General features: G+C 41.2%; 1 protein-coding gene across 2 annotated transcripts in view; it reads left to right on the top strand.

Annotated features, from left to right (window-relative positions):
• Positions 1–10,074, top strand: part of Tlcd4 (TLC domain containing 4) — a 54,659-nt gene extending 44,585 nt beyond the window's left edge. For both annotated transcript variants that reach the window (XM_052730425.1, XM_052730426.1), the window contains exons 6-7: positions 4,193–4,266; positions 4,516–10,074. In XM_052730425.1, coding sequence (XP_052586385.1) covers positions 4,193–4,266; positions 4,516–4,834 — 393 coding nt within the window. In that variant the 3' untranslated portion in view covers positions 4,835–10,074. The remainder of the gene's footprint in view (positions 1–4,192; positions 4,267–4,515) is intronic.
• Positions 10,075–21,883: the final 11,809 nt, after the last annotated feature.

Below are 21,883 nucleotides of genomic sequence, written 5' to 3'. Positions count from 1 at the left end.
TCAGAGTTTATGTAATGAAAATGAGATGGTTTATGATACTACTAGAATGCCCAGACATCACTGATAAAAGAAGGTCATCATTCTTGTATATGGAAAAATATATACTATTAATAAGCAGATAGAAAGACTCATAACATTGAATTAAAGAGAAATATAGTCAAAACAGAAATACTATGCAATATGCAGAAAAAGAATTGGGGATTCCACATTGGTATGAATTGAATTATGGTCCTGCTAAGATTCCCGTGTTGAATTCCTAGCTTCCAGTACCTCTGAATGTGGAAATAGGTCCATTTGCATATGTAATTAGTTAAGAGGCGTTTATTTTGCAGTAGGCTGGGTCTTTAATAAACCGTTACTGATGTCCATATTAAAAGGAGTGGGTTGGGCCAAGGAATTCTGTGTGAAGATAGAAGTCAGGCCACCAAAGTGGAGGGACCATCAGAAGCTGGCAGCAAGGGTGGGCAGAGAATTCCCTTGACCTTCAGAGGTATGCATCCCATGGCACCTTCACCTCAGACCTCTGCTTCTAAAACTGAGTTCTCTTGCTGAAACATTGTACCCTTCACCCACCACCTATTTCTTTGTTGCAACCCTCCCAGATGAATACACTTTTGGCTGGAAAGATGTAAAGGTATAGAAGGACGTGGGCTTTCTCAAGTCTGTGATGCAATGGGCAGCTATGTCTAAATCAAGCTGTGCCCTTTCCATCTTGCAGAAAGATGTTGATGCTCAGCTGAAAGCAGCCGGCTTTGAGTTAGCTTAGACAATACCATATGAACATACACATCATATGTTTGTCTTGATTGCTACATGACATTGAGCAAACTTGCATTTCCTAATGCCCAGGCGGCAACTCAGAAATCCTCTTGACAGAATGGGTACAGGGAGGAGGATTGTGGGGCTGAAAAGGTGTTTTGACCTCTTGCAACACAGAGTTGATTGGGTGAGATGTCAGATGGGAGCAGTGTTCGGCTCTTCAGTAGTCACATCGAGTCATGGCAACAAAAAGTGCCCACCCCAAGCCCCGCTTTTGGGTGTGTTTTGAAGAACAGAGTTAGACACTGAATTCAAAATAAGAGTTGGTGGTATATTGTTAACATGCAGATGAGGTGTTGCTCATCTTGTGTTTGGCAGGGAACACATGCACATCTTTGGCCAATTTCAGTGTATAAATGTCTTGCCAAAATGGGGAAAGATATTACCTGTTAAATTCCTTGCATATCTGTACACAACTTCTGATTTTGAGGATTTTGTATTCAATCACTTATAAATTTCACCAAAACCTCCAGAACAACTTAATACATTGAGGATGAAATGTAGAAAAATGGTACAGTAAATCAAATGTTTATGGACAGTCTCTCAGAGCTCTTTGGTTTTTGAGGAGGCCACAGGAAGAAACCATCTTCATTTGAGTTGTTTAAGGTGTTTGTTGCAAGAAAATAAAATCATACAATGAAGCAGTTACTCAGCTTTTGAAAATGAGGTAACTTCAAAACTTCAGTATGAATTATGGGATGGAAATGTAGCTCAGTGGTTCAGTGCTTGTCTAGCACACAGAGAGCTCTGGGTTTTGCCCATAGCAGCACTTAATCTGAGGCATGGTAGAAGCAGGAGGTAGAGGCAGGAAGATCAGGAGTTCAGAGTCCTCTTTGGTTACCTAGTGAGTTCAAAGTCAACATGTGCTGTATATGACACTGTTTCAAAAACAACAAAATTTACCAGCAAATGGGAGCCACATCAAACAGGAGTCTATTATAGCTTATCAGAGAGTCCTGTCTACTTTAAGTATGAAAACACCATGGTTATTCAGAAATATGCAGTGTAGCTGATGCCCTCCTACCTCCAAAGGAACTTAACTGACAACAGCTGGTCTCCTAAAACAAGATTTTAGATACAAAGTGACTAGATGTTTCTGGGGAACAGGAAACTTAATAACGCATTCTAGATTCTAGCATCTTTGTTGGGAAACTATATAACCTGGGCTTATGTCGTAGTGGATTGACAATAGAAACTGGTGCTTGGTTGGCTGAGGAGCTGAAATGCAAGTCAGAGTGAATCTCATGTATCATTGTCGTAGTTTTACACACCTGGGTTTACAAATTTTCCCTTCTGGCTGCGGGTAGTCACTGGAAAAGAAGAAATGTTACTGAGAAAGAAAACAGAAAAGAAGTACCCTGTGTCATGGGACAGGGAAAAATGTTATCTTTAAACTCATTCTAATTCTAATTAGTTTATATTATTCTTAAAATGTGTTATATATTCTAGAAACATACAGTATCGCCTGTTTAACTGTTCAACAGAAGTAAAAGGACAGTAAGGATGGTTGTAGAATGTTGTACTGTCATTAAAAAAAAACAACCACTTTGTTGAGTTGGTGTTGTTATTACTAACAGGCACTGTTACCTTTCACCATGTATAGTGAAATCAGTAAACCCACACAGAGCCTGAATCTACACATGGCTTCAAGTGGCAGTGCCCTGGGTCACTGTGACAAGTTGACCCCTCATCCAGCTTGCTGGTTTGCTCTTTGGCCATCCCTCCTCCCTTCTTATTCATACATTCCAATCTCACGACAATGAACTGTAAAATAGGGGGAAAAATAGCTCCAGGAAAGCTAATTCTATGGTCAAGTGCTGAATTGTAAACGCCCCAAATAATTATGTAGATAAGTAGTTTAAAAAAGAAAAAAACAACTTTAGATTTTTAATGCTTCATGTTGCTTTAATTTAGCATGGCATACCTGGCCAGAAAATAGTTTACCAAATTTTGTGTGCATCTACTGGATTGGGGGTGGGGAGACTTTTCTCTGAGATGTATTACAACTCTGATAGGATTAGACATGCTGGAGTGACCCCATTTGCCTCATGGCAGTTTTAACACCCCCCCCCCACACTCGTGTGTAGCATGAATCTTAAAAGTTCTTATTAATAAGATCAAACATGAGGCCAGTTATTGGGGTGAAATGCTGGAAGATCAGAGACAGAACAAGCCACAGCTAACCTCACCTGGCCAACTTCTCAGCTGATCTTGTTTCCTCAGACTGGAGGCCTCTGAGTCCTCATCCAGAATGGGTCTCAGCTGAACTGTGCTGCTCAAAAGCCTGAATGCTTAACCAGGCCAAATGCTTAACCAGCCAAAATGCTTCTAGTTTCTGGTCCTCACACCTTATATACCTTTCTGCATTCTACCATCACTCCCTGGGATTAAAGGCTCGCTTTCTGGGATTAAAGGCATGAGTCACCATGCTTGGCTATATCCTTGAACAGATGGATTTCTGCCTCTGGAATGCTAGGATTAAAGGTGTGTGTTACCACTGCCTAGCCTTTATATTTAATATTGTGGCTGTTCTGTCTCTGACTCCAGATAAGTTTATTAGCATGCACAATATTTTGGGGAACACAATACCACACTGTGTGTGTGTATGTGTGTGTGTGTGTTCTAGCTCTAGGATCTTCCAATTGACAGGTATATATTTCTAGATCTAGTGTTGTGTTTAGCAAAATATATACTTGCTTACAGATTAATTATCACAGTGTAGGATAATTACACTTTTGAGATGTTTAAGCACTTTTATTTCATAATGGATATTAAAAGAATACCCAGAGGCATTTACTATAAAACTCTTTAACTTTAGAAGTCTACATTTCTATGTGATCTTTTTTCCTAGAGTAGTTTGAGGATGCTGTAATGGTGGGTGGTAGAGTGTGTTACTTCAGTGTGAACCAGTTGCTTGATTTCTCTTTCCCTGGATGAATATAAAGTGCTAAGTGAACTTAAATATGTGATGGACCATCTTTTATCACCTGTAGAATTCTAAGCACATCTCTAAAGTCTGAAGAAGAAAATCAGGAGGCTGGAGAGATGGTTTAGCAGTTAAGAGCACTGGCTGCCCTTCCAGAGGACCTGGGTTTGGTTCCCAGCACCTACACGATGCCTCACAACTGTCTGTAACTGTGATCTAGGAGACCTTCTCTGGTCTCCCAGAGCACCAGGCATGCATATGGTGCCCATAAAAACATTCAGGCCCACATTCATACACCTGAAAAATACTTTTTAAAAAAGAAGAAAATAAAAGGTAGACACCTGGTCTGTTTTTATAACGATGGCCTATACATAGGAGTGACTGGCTATTTCTAGAACATTTGTATATTTTGATGAGTCCCTGACACTGTTTCTGTCTCTTATCCAGAAAGATGGAGTGCTTTCATACATTGCCAATTTTCGCCTGCTTGCCGAGCTCTCCAGCCCCTTTGTGAACCAGAGGTAGGTTACAGGGATCAGTTTGAAGTTGTGTGGTTTCATTTTAATCTGTGGAAACCTTTTCTCCAAGATGCAGAGCTCAAGTCTCTGTGACCAGACAGAGAACACTTTATCCACACAGCCGCTCCCCAGCCCCTCTATGCAAATTGTTAGATGTTCCTTGAATTCTTTTATAGCCTAAAACTTGAGAGTAAGGTGGTAGATTCCCAAGCTGCAGAATAAGTGTGATGTTTCTCTCTTTCTCTTTTCCAGGTGGTTCTTTGAAGCCCTGAAGTACCCCAAGTTTTCCAAAGCCAATGTCATCAATGGAATCCTCATGACAGTGGTCTTTTTCACAGTGCGGATCATTGCAATACCGCCTCTGTATTTCTTTATGTACTCCGTGTACGGAACAGAGCCCTACATAAGGCTTGGATTTGCAGTCCAGTGTATCTGGATCACTACTTGTTTTGTTTTGGATGTGATGAATGTCATGTGGATGATCAAAATTACAAAAGGATGCATCAAGGTTATCTCTCTCATCAGACAGGAGAAAGCCAAGACTAGCCTTCAGAATGGGAAACTCGATTAAAGGCGTGCTTCATCAAACACCTTTGCTTCCATAAGCCATTTTCATGCCTCCTCACGCCGTGTCTACTAATAGATGAGTTCCTGGCATGCTCTTATGCTGCTCTATTAGTTATGATTGTTATTCAGGGTTTCAGTGTTTTCTTCCCTCTCTCTTTTTTATATTTAGAAAAGAGAAAATAAAATTTAGTTTTCACTCCCAAGAGTTCTTTCCTTCTGCATTTTGAGCATGGATAGGAATTGAAAGGTTTAAATAAAAGTTATAAGTAGAGTCGTGAAACTTTACTGAACTCTCAGTGCACATGGGGATTATTCTCTGCAGAAAAATGACTGGTAATTTGGTGGCCTTGATATGCCACCCGTTTTGCTGAAGGAATGAGAACTGCTTTTGAGTCTGTAAGCCGCTCAGTTTATTGTGCTGTGTTCTCTTCTAATGTCGGTGCCTGTGTAGGGTTTAATTTCTAAGTTGCTAACACATCCTTTCCTTTAGGCCATCAGAAATGACACAATTTCATCTGGATATGCATTCATCTGTTATGATGGAGTATTTCACTCACTTTGACAATATCATGTTTGAAAACATTTCTTGCATTTTAAGATTTCAGATGCCACTTTTTTTGTATGTTTAGTGCTTTATCCAACTATATATTTTTTTTTATTTTATTGTCAGGCCAGGTTTAAGACCCATTGTGTGGACCTTAGGGATGAAGGTCTTTTAAAAGTGCATGCTGATAAATGACTACTTAGGCTACTAGGAGGATGCACTAGGAACGTGACTTCAGTATCTCTGCCTTCCCCTCTGTTTCCCTGTACTTTTTCCATGAAAAATATCTTTCTTCTTGCAAAATCTTCCCTGAGTTCCAAACCTGACACCAGAATACCAGTCTTTCCCAGAATGCATCTGTCATGCTCCTGAAATCAGCCTTGTATGGGTAAAACTACAGACAAGTGTAGTGTTTGTGTTTTCTTCATAGACTTTACTCAGGCTTGCTAATTTCCTCTTTGCTTTCTTATTCTTGAGCACGAAGGAAGGAAGAAGGTGGTTTAACCCCAAGTATTGAGGTTATCAAAACTATCATTCTATGTGAAGGAAGTGTGTGTGTGTGTGTGTGTGTGTGTGTGTGTGTGTGTGTGTGTGTGTGTATACGTGTGTACTTTTACTTTGGTTCTTGCAGTCCAAATAGAGAATAGAATTATATATTTAGCTATTATTGCCTTTATTTATTTTCTTCTGAAGTACTTGACTTTAATGATTGTTCTTAAGAAAAAAAGAGTCTTAATTCAATTAGTGGTGAATACTTGAATTTAACTGAACCTAAGCCAAAAGATCTAATCCATAGAGAGTCTTGGATTGAAGGAGAGAGTTAGACTCTCTTTCATCATTCATCTTATAATGAGGAAAGGAGGCTAGTGGAATGTAATCAAAATATTTAATGTAATGCAGCTTAATTTAATTGTCTAATACAGATAGAGTCTGGCAAGACCTAGTATGTTTAAAGATGGAAATTGAAATTTCAGTCAATCAAATGATAAAATCAGGTATATTTACTTTTGAAAGATAAGGTAATGTAAAAGACAGGGCTGCTTCTTTAAAGCAGCTAATGTTACATTGATAATGGCTTGCTGAGTTTATTGCTGTCTGCATCATAGGCACTCAAGAGTATTGGTTGTCTAAAGGGTGAAGATGTAGGAACGCAAGTGGTTTTATATTGCTCTCAGCTCTTTTACAAGAAAAGTGGGTTTGCTTTTTTTTTAAGGAAAGAAGACATTTATATTATAAAATTATTTTGGAAATGCACTAAAAAAGGAATAAATCTTGAGATAAATATTTTTGACTCTTTGGATATTGCTACAGTTCTAAACACAGATTTTAAACTCACCGTCAAAATGATGACAGCATATAGCTAGGAATCTCCATGTAGGCAATAATTGTTTCCTGCTTGAAAGGTCATGGCCATTACTTTTCATTGATTGGTATAGCCAGTCATCAAATAAGTATATTCAGAATATCAAACGTTAGACTAAGATTTGTCATCCTCTTGGTCACAATCCTTATTAGTGGCAGCATCCAAAAGTCAACTCTCCATGCTTTTTCATAGAAGAGAAACACCATGGAAATGCTCTGTAAACTGCCACTGTAAGCCAGCCCTTCAATGGGCTGGATTTTGCTGTTCTGTGATTATGTTTATCAACCTAAAATACAAATAAAGACAGAACATAATATTTACTAAAACAATGAAATTTTCATTTATTGAATGACAAATTTTTGCTAGATATTTTAGATATTAAGTATTTTGGCTACGTGGATTAATTTAAATGAGTCTATTAGGCATTCTGATATTTAACAACTCTTAAAATCTTTATAGAAAATAAAAGCAAATTGGTATAAATTTTTAAGCAATTCTATTTTTCTAGAAAAAATTAGTGACAATCTGAATGTGTAGCACTCTAGAAAATGTCTCATGACACTTAAAAAAGAGCAAAAATAACTAATAGCATGCAAGGTCGTGGATCCTGCATTCAGTATTTTACGTGTGAGACTGAAATTTTCAAGCTTGGGTTTATAGAATTTGCACTCTTGTGTCTAAAATCATTTAGAGGATTGTCTGCATTTATTTGAAATTCAAAATGAAGTTACGCATGCATTACGCATGCATGCAAAGAAATTAACTCAAACTACTATGGTATGTTGTTGGCTTTTTAAATTTTAACTACTTTTTGTTGGTTCATGGGCCAGTTATGGAAGAATGGTAGGTTGTTACCATCACTGAGAGTCAGTTTGCTCTGTTATGGATAAACTGGGTCCATAAGGGTCTGGTTGGAAAATTGCCTAGTTTATAGGTATTTGGATGAAACTCTTTCATGAATTTTAATAATTTGTTTAACTCAGTTTTTGTTCAAGTGTCAGATTTTTTAATTGCTTCCTCTGAGACCTTGGGCATTTGGAGACAAGTTTTTCTTGAGGATTCATGGACTGCTGGTGGCATTTCTTAGGCATTTGGAAATGTCGTTTGTCACAGAGGCACAGAGGGAAAAGTACCATCCTAATGTACATGTTTTTTGCCTTTCATTTTTAAGAAAAACCAACATGTCCCACAAGACTCTATTAACAAATCTGGATAAGTCTGTTCCTGCATTGTTTCAAGTATGTAAATCAGCATCCTAAAGACCTGTGTATTTGCATTGCCTTGCTTTGAGTACTTCAGTGGCTTGTGCAGTTGAAAAGCCCACATAGTTATGGGCATCAATAATGTTTCATAAAGCTTATGCATTTGTGTGTTTTGGATTTCATCGAAAGCAAACTTTTTTTTTTTTTTTGTCACAAGAATGGCACAGTGCTTTTCGGCAGGTGTGAGCCAACACACCAGTGAGAATCTTCCTGTGTGAAGAGACTCTGAAAGCGCACACACACCTCCTGGCCTTAACTACAGTTGGCTCACACTAAAGCTACTGAAAGCCAACCCTGATGTGAGCAGAAATGAGAAAAGCCCATAGGACCTGGTGTGGGAGGAGACAGCAAGACTGCTTTTGCTTTCAAAGATGGTATTTTCTTCCTCTATTGAGAATTTTCTGTGTGAGCTCACCTGGCTTGCCCTTCTCTACTCTCTAATGCCCCACAGACTTCACTGTCCCCTTTCCATATGCCAGGACCTTTCTGTGTCAACTTCTGAGACATCCCCAGTCATCTGTATGCTTCTCAATCTCTTGCGGCAAGTTTCAAAGTTTACGAATAGGTTCTTTCATGGAAACAAGCATTGTAGGAAGTTTAATAAAGAAAGATCTGACAAACTACAATTATTAATAGGCTACAGGAAGCCAGCAGCATGTAATAATACCTGTTTACAACATGAAACAAAGGTAATTATAGTTTTATTAAACATCTGTAAGCTCTTAAACTGGTTTAGCAATAAGAGTTTTACAAAGTGTTTCAGCTAGGGATTTATTGTAGGCGTATTAATGATATAAATGTTCTTTATAGACCCCTTGGCAGTATTGAGGGTGTAAAATGGAGCTGTTTTGATGAGGACAGGGTCTGGCTTGTGGTAAATTGTTTTAGAGTCTTGCTTTTCAAATAGAAAAGCCTTCTGTGGTACTGTTTATTTAAAAACAAACTACTAGCTGATGAGTTAATGTTTCCTGGAGTTCAACACCCTGGGACTTGAGTCCTGGTACCTTTGTGACCCAGACTTGAGCTTCTAGTTTCTTGATAGTATGTCATACTTTGTTTTCGATAGCAGAAGGCAGCTTCAAAAGATGGATTTGTTTGCATAAAAAAAAGTTTACATTTATTTATCCACTCTGAGCAGCAGTTTTGATATCAGGCCCTACACAAAAGACCAAACACAATGGAAATGATTTCTAAATCACAGATTTATAAGCTCTATACCTCTGGCTGGAAACTTGTTAGACACCATCTCAAACTTTTTTCTTTGCATTTTTATGTAAGTCTATTATGTGTGTTATAATCATTTGCTCCTTTTTGGCTAATTGAACCTAAAAATATAGCTGTAAATAGAAAGTGCTCTGTATTTTGTTTCCTGCTCGATGGGTTTCTGTAGGATTATGTCTGCTTTTTACTTAGGGAATTTTTGTGTAAATGATAGTCCTAAAAGTAGGGTAAGCTACGACATTTTTTGGTTATTGAATTTGTAATAACATTTCAACATAGATCTTATTTGCAAAGGCCACTTTAAAACTGGGGTACATGCGTTAACTATAGTGATATGTACAATTTTTCTCTGATGCTATAATATATAATATTGTCATAAAGATTTTGGAAGCCTCTCAAAATATGCTTAATAACTTATTTCCATAAGACTGAAGAGTTTTATTTATAAAACATAAGACCAGATAATTTATAAACCAGTATTACTAAGATGTATCAGTAATTAAGATACAATTGAGTTTCTTTGATTTTGGTTTCTGGTTGTGCTTTGTTTGAAGGGATAGTAAGTATCTTTTCAGAACTTTCAGTAAAATTTTGAAATGTTTGTAATCTTTGTATGTGTGCCATTTTACAGTTTATGCAAGTTCTAAGCAATAACCTGCATGTTCTACCTGGTCAGCATCTGTTGTCATGACAGTTTCCTTTAATATTAAGAATGACACAAATCAACATTGTAGAACCCACCCCTCTCCCAATGAACACCTTGGGATTTTCTTGTGTTAAAACACTACTATCACGTGGTGCAACACTTTGTATTTTGTGAAAGAAAAATAAAGCCACAATTATTTAGTGCAAAAGCTTGTCTGGTGTATGTTTAAATAGTAGTGAGCAGATTGATGAGATTGCGTCCTTCCAATCGCATAATCACCCCTAGCACCCGCATCCTGAAAGTGGGTTTTTATACCTCAAATTCCTTCCCTCCCTCCCGGATGAGATTCCAGCCTCAGAGAAAACCAGAAGTTGTAAACATTTTAGTTGGTGCTTATTAAGGGGAGGATTGCAGTTATCCAATCAATAGGCTTTTGTAGAGTAAGTGACACTTGACAGTTAGACTTTTGATCTCCTTTCTTTGCCCCTCAGACCTCTCCTGTGTTCCAGTACTTTTTGCCAAGTGTCTTGGCTGAGATTTCCTGCTTCTCAAATTGCAAGCAGTCTGAATCTTGCACCTGAGTCTGGAGCATTAGTAGATCAGGAAGCTGAGCACTAATAGAATAAACCACAGGAGTGGTTTCGTCTTGGGAGAGTATCATGAGTCATGCTTCTGAACATGCCTAAAATGTTGCATCAAGACTGTCATAGGAGCAGCTGAATTTCAAAATGAAAATAGCAGTCCCAGCTGTCAGTGGTGAGAGGCCACAGGTGCAACTGCATGGCTCAAAACCCCTTGCAGCAAATAGAAAGGGGTCTCCCACACCTTCAGCTGTCTCTGATGTGAGTCAGTTATTCTAATGGCCAGTCTTTACCAAAGTCTGTTTACTGTCCTGCCTTCCTCTGATGGTCCCTAAGCATGCCCAGAGTAAGTATGATGTGGCAAATTTGTCACTCTTCCCTCTGCAGGTAACTGATAATCTACCACACATAACAAGGCTCATCATGGAAGGACTGTGCATGCTTGAGTGGCTGGTGGCCATTGCTATGGCACAGTGCTCCCAAGTCCTTGCCCATGGCAGGTAGCCCCTTCCCTTTTCTTTTCTTTTTTTTTCTCTCTGTACAGTCCTGGCTGTCATGGAACTCACTCTGTAGACCAGGCTGGCGTTCAACTCGCTGAGCTCTGCCTGCCTCTGCCTTCCGAGTTCCGGGACTGGGGGCATGCACCAACGCCACCTGGGCTGCCACTCCCCTTTTCATCTATCTCCAGCTAAATACCATGGCCACAGCTCTTACCATCTTACCACAGCCCTGATTATGCCAGCAGAAATCGCCTAAGCTGTCAAAGGGGGCTCCTAGTGAGTAGTGCAAGGGAACATGGACAGCGGACATTTCTATTGAGGATAAAGGTCAAGGTTAAATGGGAATTTGGGGAAAAAAAAAGGAAAAAGGAAATGACTTCAGAGAATAGGAAAACTTGAATGTAATGCATGTATTACTATTTAACAAAAATAAGATGAATAAAGTTCTTATGGTATTACCATATAAGAAATTCTGTAAGCCGGGTGTTGGTGGCGCATGCCTTTAACCCCAGCACTCGGGAGGCAGAGGCAGGCGGATCTCTGTGAGTTCGAGGCCAGCCTGGGCTACCAAGTAAGCTCCAGGAAAGGCGCAAAGCTATACAGAGAAACCCTGCCTCGAAAAACCACAAAAAAAGAAAGAAATTCTGTAATTTTACTATTAAAATGCAATAAATACAATGTATGTCCTATCTATGTAGGGCATGATCTTACCTGAGGTTTCAAAATCATTGATTCTAAGAGCAAATGTTTTCAATATTCAAATACCCAAGAATTAAATTTCCTGGAAAGACCTGTGTTGCAGGCCAGCTTCCCATGGGCGGTTTTAGAAGAGGAAATGAACAGGGTCCATGCTGTGTTTTGGACAGAAAGGATATCTGGATGGATGCGGACCTTCCGGAAGGACCGAATTGGGGAAGCGTAAGGAGCCTGAGCTATGGTAGCCATGACTCACATTCTGAGTTTGATCATCAGTAGAATGATGTTTGACGCGTTTCCGACACTTCCTCCAACTCTCCCTGCTATTAGGAAGTGCTTTCATTTGCAACAAGGCAATTAGGAAGGAACAAGTGTAGCTTTGAGAGTGGCTTAGGGAATCCGACTTAAATGGCATCAGAGGGATATCCTCAGTGTCAGAGGAGTGAAGAACAGATGTAGGTTAAGTGACAGAAAAATGGCTAAAGAATGTTAGTTAAGTCTGGGGGAGAGGGGCATTTAAAAAGTGCGTTCATGAAATTCATGAATAAAGCTGTGGAACTGACTGGGAACAGGCGCCACTGAGCTAGCTACTGAGCCACGGACTCCGGGGGTGGGGGTGGGGGGCTGGAGCTCAGCAGGCCGGCAGCAGCTCTCTAGGAGACCCTGTGCCTCAGAGGGAAAGGGATGAAGCCTGCATCGGAGGCTTCAGGTGTCTTGAGTATTTTAAGATCTTGGCCAGCCATTGACTCCACTTGCTCACAGCGCTCTGAAGTCCTTTGCTGCGCTGACTCACAGCTTCCCACGGGGTCAGCCCTGTCCATCAAGTCTTCGGGTTTTAGAGAAGACTGGAGAGTCTTTCTCTGGTCAGACTCTGGAGTTTTCAGCTGAAGATCCCATAGACAGGGACAGCAGTGAATCAAGGAGACCCCAGCCTTGCTGTGATTGACTAAGTCCCAAGGTGTCCTGAGCAGACAGAGCCTTTGTGACCTCGGCAGATTGTCACTTTGTGAGTTGTTCAGAGGTGAGACCGCAGAAGGGCTTTACCATGTTTCCTCATGGGACACCACCAGTCTCCCTGAATCCATCGACTTAATCTTATCATCTACCTGTAAATTCTACTGGGGGGGGGGTAGGGGTGGGATAGGGGGGTGGGATGGGGTGGAGGGTGTGTGGGATGGGGTAGAGGGTGGGTGGGATGGGGGGTCACTGCCTACCTGTTCCTGGCTCTCTGGCCTGCATCCCCTTTCTCCCTTATTGGTCTGTGTCCTCCTTCTCAATACCACATATGAAAGGGTTTGGTTCCCTTTTCCCTCCTAAAAAACAGAACAGAAATATGTTTATGGAACTGGCAGGTGGTTCAGTGGGTAAAGGCCCTCACCACCAAGCTTGACAACCTGAATTCGATCCCCAGTACTCACATGGTGGAAGGAGAGATCCTCTGCACTGGCTGTTTTGTGTGTCAGCTGGACACAAGCTAGAGTCATCAGAGAGGAAGGCGCCTCAGTTGAGGAAATGCCTCCATGAGATCCAGCTGTAAGGCATTTTCTCATTTAGTGATCAATAGGGGAGGGCGCAGCCCATGGTGGGTGGTGCCGTCCCTGGGCTGCTGGTCCTGGGTTCTATAAGAAGGTGATCTGAGCAAGCCGTGGGGAGCCAGCCAGTAAGCAGCACCCTCCATGGCCTCTGCATCAGCTCCTGGCTCCAGGATCCTGCCCTGTGTGAGTTCCTGTCCTGACTTCCTTCAGAGGTGAACAGCGATGTGGAAGTGTGAGCCGGATAAACCCTTTCCTCTCCAGCTTGCTTTATGGTCCTGATGTGTCATCACAGCAATGGAAACCCTAAGACATCCTCTTAGATGGCCTCTAACTGCCACAGCTTGCCGTGGTAAACATGTCCCCTCCCAGTAGATAAATATAATAATGATATGTATATTATACGCACAAACATATATATGTTCAGATGAAAACATTAGGAACCGCTCATCTGTCTTAACATTTGCGGAGGACTTGCTGGTTGTCAAGTTAGTCACCGAACAACTAGATTAGTCCATTGCCCCTTGGGCGGCACCCCTTGGGTGGGAGCACAGGCTGAGGTTCCGTGTGGACTAACAGATGGGAAGCCTCCTCACCTGGGGGGTCTAGATACTGACGTTCCATTCTGCCTCTCCGATAGACAGGTGACCTTTAGACAGGTGATTTCACCTTGCTGGGGTTTGCTTTTTCATCTGAAAATTGGGAATTTGAACCGTTCACTTTCTCTTTCGAAGTCTGTAGTCCACTCGCTCTAGTAAGTAGAATCAAGGTGAGGTATTGCTCAAGGCGCAGCAGGCTGTAAGTGTGAATCCTGTCAGAGAGAGATTTTACAATACTCTTTTTACTTGTGTAAGCTTTTGGAGTTAGCCTAAATTCTAAATTTTTCAAAAACTGTGTGTGTGTGTGTGTGTGTGTGTGTGTGTGTGTGTGTGTGTGTGAACAAGGAAGACAATTTCACATGCTGGCCACTGCCTTCCATCTTGTTGATGACCGAGTGTCTCCCTTGCTGCTGACTATGGAAGGTCAGCGGGCCCTTGAGCGTCCAGGGATTCTCCTGTCTGCCTCTAATCTTGGGGTAGGAACACTGGAATTATAACACCTGCTACTACATTTGCCTTCACAAGGGCTCTAGGGATTTGAACTGCGGGCCTCATGCTTGCTCGGCACTTTACTCACCGAGCCCTAATCCCTCCCACCCTAAATTATGATTTTGACTGTGGCTTTATGGCTCTGAGTGAGACTACTTGTTTATGATTCTATGTCCATCCCTTGCAAGAAGAGTTGGTATGACTTGGCAGTTGATGAACCCAGCCAAAAAGGCTAAGTGCTTCAACATTCTTAGGAGAAACATAAAGTTTTAATGATGTTGACCTTAAAAATATTAATCTTAGCATTAACCTTTGGAAAATATAAACATCTTTATCATGTTATTCAAATACAGAGCCTGTTTTCCTTGTTTACATAGTAAAATATCATCAAGATGAAAATTGGATGACTAATAAGAATATAAATAGGAAGTTATTTATTCTTCTCTCATTAAAACAGTCTGAAGCCTCTGTTATTATGAAAGGCCAATCCATCACCAATGGGTCAGTTACCTTGGCTGAGCCAGTATTGGATAATCAGGACTGTTGATAAGACTTTCTTGTTCTTTTGGGGTGTGTGTGTGTGTGTGTGAGAGAGAGAGAGAGAGACAGAGAGACAGAGAGACAGAGAGACAGAGACAGACACAGAGACAGAGAGACAGAGACAGACAGAGAGACAGAGAGACATACACAGACACAGAGTGAAAGAGATACACAGAGAGAGACAGACACACACACAGAGAAAGATAGAGAGAGAGACAAAGAGAGAGACAGACACAGAGAGACAAACAGACAACAGACAGACACAGAGAGAGAGAGAGAAACAGACACACACAGAGAGACAGATACACACAGAGACAGGCAGAGAGAGAGACAGACAGAGAGAGAGAGACAGGCAGACAGAGGTAGACAGAGACACAGAGCAAGAGAGAGACACAGACAGACACAGAGACACAGACAGACAGACACACAGAGAGACAGCCAGCTAGACACAGACACACACACACAGACACACACACACACACACACACACACACACACACACACACACAGATTCTATCTGTTCAAAGCTGGAATTGTTTGGTGGACTTTGTAGAGAGTCAAAGCCAGGACGAACTGGTTGGGGGTATTATTATGTCAGGGTTAATTGTTGCTTACAGCAGACTGGTACACTTGTTTCTTGCAATACCGTTTGTCTGATTGGTGATGAAGTTATCTGTAGTACATACCTCATACAATCAGAAGATAGACTGTCTAACAGACATTTTGATATGAAGGAAAGTAACAAAAGGAATATATCTGTATTGTTTTAGAAAAGTAAGAGTATTACTGTATTGAGTGCAAACGGGCTGGGCTGATGGCCAGCAAGCTCCTGGAATCCTCCGATCTCTTCTTCCCAGCACTGGAATCACAGGCACATGTCACCAAGCCCAGTCTTCTACATGGGTGTTGGGGATGCTCAGGGCCTATGCTCATGCAATAGCACTTCAATGACTGAGTTATCTCCCCAGTCCTAGGATTGTATTGAGTAAACCGGTAAATCAAAAATATTATTCCCTATAGAAGTACAGTGAACTGTACTTTGGGTTTTGGAGACACATCTGCAAAGGAGACAGAGAGAGAGACAGAGAGAGAGACTCTCTGTTCCCTTGGGACTCCATTCTAGCAAACACACAGATGGTAAAGAGGTCTGAAAACCAGAAGTAAATCAGGTGGTTTCAGATAGGAGTAGGTGTAGTAGGCTTTCTTTTAGGCCACCAGCCAGTTCCCAAATCATGACATGGAGACTTCTTATTAATTATGAATGCTCACCCTTGTCTTATGCTTGTCCCACTAGCTCTTAAAACTTAAATTAACCTGTTTCTCTTCATCTATATTTTGCCTCAGCACTTTTTACCTTTTTTAAATTCTGTATATTCTGTATGTCCTATCCTACTCCATGTCTGGCTGGCTGGCAGCTGCCTATCTGGCTGGCCTGGACGTCTTCCTCTCTTTCTCTCTCATTACTTCCTCTCTTCTCTCTCTCTTCTCCCCAGCCTAGATTCCTTCTCCTACTTATTCTCTCTGCCCATCAGTGCCACCTATCCCTCTCTTGCCTAGCTATTGGCCATTCAACTTTTTATTAGACCAATCAGGTGCCTTAGGCAGGCAAGGTGAAATAGCAACACATCTTTACTTTAACCAATTCAGCATAAACAAATGCAACCCATCTTTTCCTAGTAAACAAATGCAGCATAAACAAATGTAACACACCTTTACACAACTAAAATAATATTCCACAACAAGTAGGTGCTGTGGAAAAAAAAAACAGAAGAAGGTAGAGATGAGGGGGGCATTAGAAAGGGAACTTTATGGAGGTGATATTTGCCTTAAGATCAAGGGGAAGCAAGTAGAGAATCCCCGAGCTGGGGACATGTGGGTGTTTGTTCAGTGGCAGGGAGGCTGGAGTACAGTAAATGGGAAGAACGAGAGATGCCGATGTGACAGGACAGCTACCGGCTCATGCTGCGGCTGTTCTGCTACTGAAGGATGTTTGGCTTCTCCACATACTTGGATAAGTGTTCCAGGATCCAGGCTGTTCAAGCGAGAACTATGTGACCTTAAATCTAGGCGCTCTCTCAACCTTTTTATTATTCCTGGCCACAAGTGATGTACTTCATGAATGACCCAGCACATAAACACATACACATAAGCAAAAATTCCACGGCACGGTACACTGACCGTGAAGAGATACAGCCTGAGGTTTTTTTTTTTTTTTTTTTTTTTTTTTTTTTTTTTTAAATTTTCCGGAGCTGAGGACTGAACCCAGGGCCTTGTGCTTGCTAGGCAAGCCCTCTACCACTGAGCTAAATCCCCAACCCCAAATAATGGGTTATGCTATATCTCAAGCAGTTTTTTTTTTTTTTTAGACTTATTTATTATGTATACAGTGTTCTGTCTGCACATATCCCTGCAGACCAGAAGAGGGCACCAGATCTCATAACAGATGGTTGTGAGCCACCATGTGGTTGCTGGGAATTGAACTCAGGACCTTTGGAAGAACAAGCAGTGCTCTTAACCTCTGAGCCATCTCTCCAGCCAGCCTGAGGTTTTGTAGCCCCTCTCACTGTAGAAGAAATGCTGGTTGTCGCCCTCTAAACTGATTCCATAATTCATCCCTGGGTTGCAGTTCACACTATAAAATGTTGGTTCAGACTAAAGTGCCAGTAATAGAGATGGAGAGAAATGGAGAGATGCAGGGTGGCTTGTGGAGGGAGACCGCTTGTGGGGCGGGTGAGGGGAAAGCCAGATGAATGGTGGTTTCTATGATTGCAGCTTGAACAAATGGGAAGACAGTGCTCCCATACCCTAAGAAAATGAAGCCCGAGGAAGGAGATGGTGTGAAGGGGGCAGTGGAGGGGAGATTTTTAACCCTCTTGGTATTTAAAGATTCTGATTAAAATAAGTCTGTGTGCTTAGATGTGTGATGCTCATTATTAAATTACAAACCAATTACAAAATGTATGTGGAGGGGGGATGCTGGAGGGATGGCTTAGTTTTTAAGAGCATATATGGCCTAAGACAGTTTGGTTCCCAGAAGTCATGTCAAGTACTTCACAACAGGCTGTAACTCCAGATTCAGAAGGTCCAGCTTCTCCCTTAGCTTCTGAGGGAAATGTCCATATCAACACACACACACATGGGCACACACACACATACATACACGCTGACACACATGTATACACACATGCACACACATAATTTTTTTAAAAATTTTAAAAAAATTTATGTGGACTCTAAAGCTACTTTTTTTTTTTTTTTAAATGACAAAGTATCAAAAGGTTTTATGTAGCCTCAGTTGGCCTGGAATTCACTATGTAGCTGAAGATGACCTGAACTCCTGATCCTCCTGCCATCACCTGCAGAATGCTAGTGTCATAGCTCTTCCTAGTTTATGTAGTCCTAGGATAAAATGCAGGCCTTTCTCATGCTAGGCAAGTACTCTACCACCTGGGCTACATCCTCGGACCTAAAACAACTTAAAGTATTTGTGTGTGTGTATGTGTGTGTGTGTGTGTGTGTGTGTGTCTAAGAGAGAAAGAGAACTAGAGAGAGGAGAGAGAGAGCATGGTGTGTGTGTGTCTGTGTGTAAGAGAGAAAGAGAGCTAGAGAGAGAAAGAACATGATGTGTGTGGGCATCAAACTCAGGTCATCAGACTTTCACAGCAAGCAGCCTTCCCCACTGAACCATCTCATCAACCCAAGAAACTACTTTTTAAAAGTTACTTTAATTTTAATCAAAGAAATAAAACTGCTTACTAAAAATCAAACAGAAAGAAAAGTGACCCATAATCCAGTTACACAGAAATGCTATTTAGGATTGGAATTCTATAAGCAGTGTTTTAATCTGGTCGGAATACTATAATAAAATACTGCAGACTGGACAATTGATTGGAAAGTTCTAGAGATGAGGAAGCTCAAGACAAAGGCACTGGCAGATTTGGCTGCTGAGTTTCACTTACTAGTTCATACGTGTCTTCTCATTGAATTCCCACGTGACAGAGGGGGCCAATGAGCTCCTTTGGACTTACGTTCTTCAGAACTCCTCCTTGTCTCCTCCTGAGGACCTGCCTTATAGCGCCATCAACTGTGAGAGCTAGAATTTCTGGATGTAGATGTGTAGGTGATAAAGCATTTAGAAGATTGCAAGCAGTTGAGAGATGACCACTGGATCCGCAGATGGCGAGCTTTGAATATTGATTAGTTCCGTTTTCCTAATGATAAAGTAGCCGGGCGGTGGTGGCGCTCCTAATGATAAAGTAGAAACCCAATAATTTAGCCCAATGGTTCTACAGCTATAAGAATTCTTATACATGTTACCCTGTCATTTCCAGGCGGTTTGGATATTTCTCATATTTGGACATAAATATTATATAATATTCACCTAATACCTAGCCTAATTCCAATAGATACACAGATAGTTTTCTTCCATTTTTCAAAAATAAAGTCATAAACATGCATTTCCAAGGGCTGGAAATATAGCCCTGTGGTAGAATATGTGCCTATCATATGTCAGACCCTGGGTTTGATCTTCACCATGGGGAGAACAAATAAACATGCCTTTTCTGGCATGCATCATTCCTCCTTTGATGCCCTTTTAAAACTGCTACACAACCGCCAGCATACCCCACAACCCCTCTCTGGATAAGTGCGTATTTCAAGCCCAGCTGGTCTTTGCACACCCTAGTGCTGATAGAACCATTAGGTGCTAACACAGCGGTTCTCACGGCTGAAGCAGGGGAATCAGGAGATTGAGATTGGCTTGGACTAACTACATGGTGAGACTCAAGTTTTAAACACTTAAAAAGTCCAAGAAATAAACAGTGAAAATATTAAGAGACTAGAATTCCAGGTTATATCTGGAAAAACTATGTCTATAGCAATTTGAAATCCACCAAAATAGTCTCCTATTTTATAGTTCAACATTTATCAGGTACTCTGTGAGAGCTGTTTTTCTAGGTTCCATGTTGAAGAACACTTGATTCTCTTATAATCTAGTCTTGTCCAGCAATTTCTGAAAAACAAGCTCTTTTATTAAAAGTGCTTTTACCTTAAACTTACCCTCCCCCCAAAAAAACAACAAAAAACTCCCTGTGGTGATAGTGCATTATGCTCCACATGCCTGACTCAGTTTCCTTTTTAATAACATCTTACACTGACAGGGTATGTGACTTTATAATTAATTTAAATCATGCCATTTACAGGTCAGAATCTTGAGTGCTGTATTATTTCCACTTGAAATGAGTATCGCTGCGTATTGAGTCCGGATTGCCTTTTTAGATGAGGAAACTGATATGCAGAAAAATCTTAAGTGTTTTGGCCAAACCACAACTGAGGACACTGAGTGGCACATGACTACTTTTCATCTTCCAGAATGTCTTGGGCAGGGAATGATAATAACTTCATTTAGCCAACCAATAGTTGGGAGTGCCTGTGGAACATCTGTAACTGCTGCTGGAGAAGCAGCAGCAAACCCCACCTATCGCTGGACTTTCTCTGGACCTCCAGCTCCCAGATAATGACAAGGAGACTTCTTAGTAATTACAAAAGCATGGTTTTAGCTTAGGCTTGTTCCCAACTAGCTCTTAAAACTTAAATTAACCCGTTTATATTAATCTACATTCTGCTCTGTGGCTCTTTACCTCCCCTCAGTACAGTATATCCCACTTCCTCCATGTCTGTCTGGTGAATCTCGCACCTTCTGTTTCTACACCTCCCCCCTTCCTTCCCCAGTTCCTCTCTTTCCCTGGAAGTCCCACCTATTCTCTCCTGCCTAGCTATTGGCCATTCAGCTTTTTATTAAACCAATCAGAAAGTGCCTTGGCAGAGACACATCTTCATAGTGTACAAAACATTACCCCTATTGCTAAGTCTAAGCTGGGGTCATCCTTATACATTCCTGGGAATTTCTCTAGCACCTGGTTTCTCCCTATCCCCATGATGTCTCCCTCTATCATGGTATCTCTTTCATTGCTCTTCCACTCTGTCCCTTTTCCAGCTTGACCATCCCATTCCCTTATGTTCTCATCCCCTATCCCCTACCCTCCATTGTCCACCCCTCACCCCAGTTTACTCAGGAGATCTCATCTATTTCCCTTTCCCAGGGTGGTCCATGCATCCCTCTTTGGGTCTTCCTTGTTAGCTATCTTCTCTGGAGCTGTGGGTTGTAGTCTGGTTATCCTTTGCTTTACATCTAGCATCCACTTTTGAGTGACTACATACCATGTTTGTCCTTCTGAGTTTGAGTTACCTCACTCAGGATGATATTTTCTAGTTCCATCCATTTGCCTGCAAATTTCATGTCATTGTTTTTTACTGCTAAGTAGTGTAAATGTTAATGTGTAAGTGTACCACATTTTCTTTCTCCATTCTTTGGTTGAGGGGTATCTAGGTTGTTTCCAGGTTCTGACTATTATGAATAATGCTGATATGAACATAGTTGAGCATGTGCCCCTGTGGTATGATTGAGCATCCCTTGGTTATATGCCCAAGAGGGTATCATTGCATCTTGAGGTAGATTGATTCCCAATTTTCTGAGAAACCTCCATACTGATTTCCAAAGTGGCTGTACAAATTTGCACTCCCACCAACAGTGGAAGAGTGTTCCCCTTGCTCCGCATCCTCTCCAGCGTGAACTGTCATTAGTGTTTTTGATCATAGCCATTCTGACAGGTGTAGGATAGTATTTCAGGGTCGTTTTGATTTGCATTTCCTTGATGACTAAGGATGTTGAGTGATTCCTTAAATGTCTTTCAGCCATTTGAGATTCTTCTGCTGAGAATTCTGTTTAGCTCTGTAGTCATTTTTTAAATTGGTTTGTTTGGTATTTTAATGTCTAGTTTCTATAGTGGAGAGGGTGCCTGAGCTTGTCTACCCCAGTAATCAGATTGGTGACTACCCTGTCATCATAGAGCCTTCATCCAGTAACTGATGGAAACAGATGCTGAGATCCACAGCCAAGCTCCAAGAGTCCAGTCAAAGAGAGGGAAGAGGGATTCTATGAGCAAGGGGCATCAAGATTATGATGGGGAAATCTACAGAGACAACCAAACAAAGCTAGTGGGAACTCATGAAATTTAGACC

Source organism: Peromyscus californicus, unplaced genomic scaffold, assembly GCF_007827085.1.
Source record: "Peromyscus californicus insignis strain IS unplaced genomic scaffold, ASM782708v3 Scaffold_9__1_contigs__length_137607984, whole genome shotgun sequence".
Taxonomy (NCBI): Eukaryota; Metazoa; Chordata; class Mammalia; order Rodentia; family Cricetidae; genus Peromyscus; species Peromyscus californicus.
This window is presented reverse-complemented; position numbering and strand designations above follow the sequence as displayed.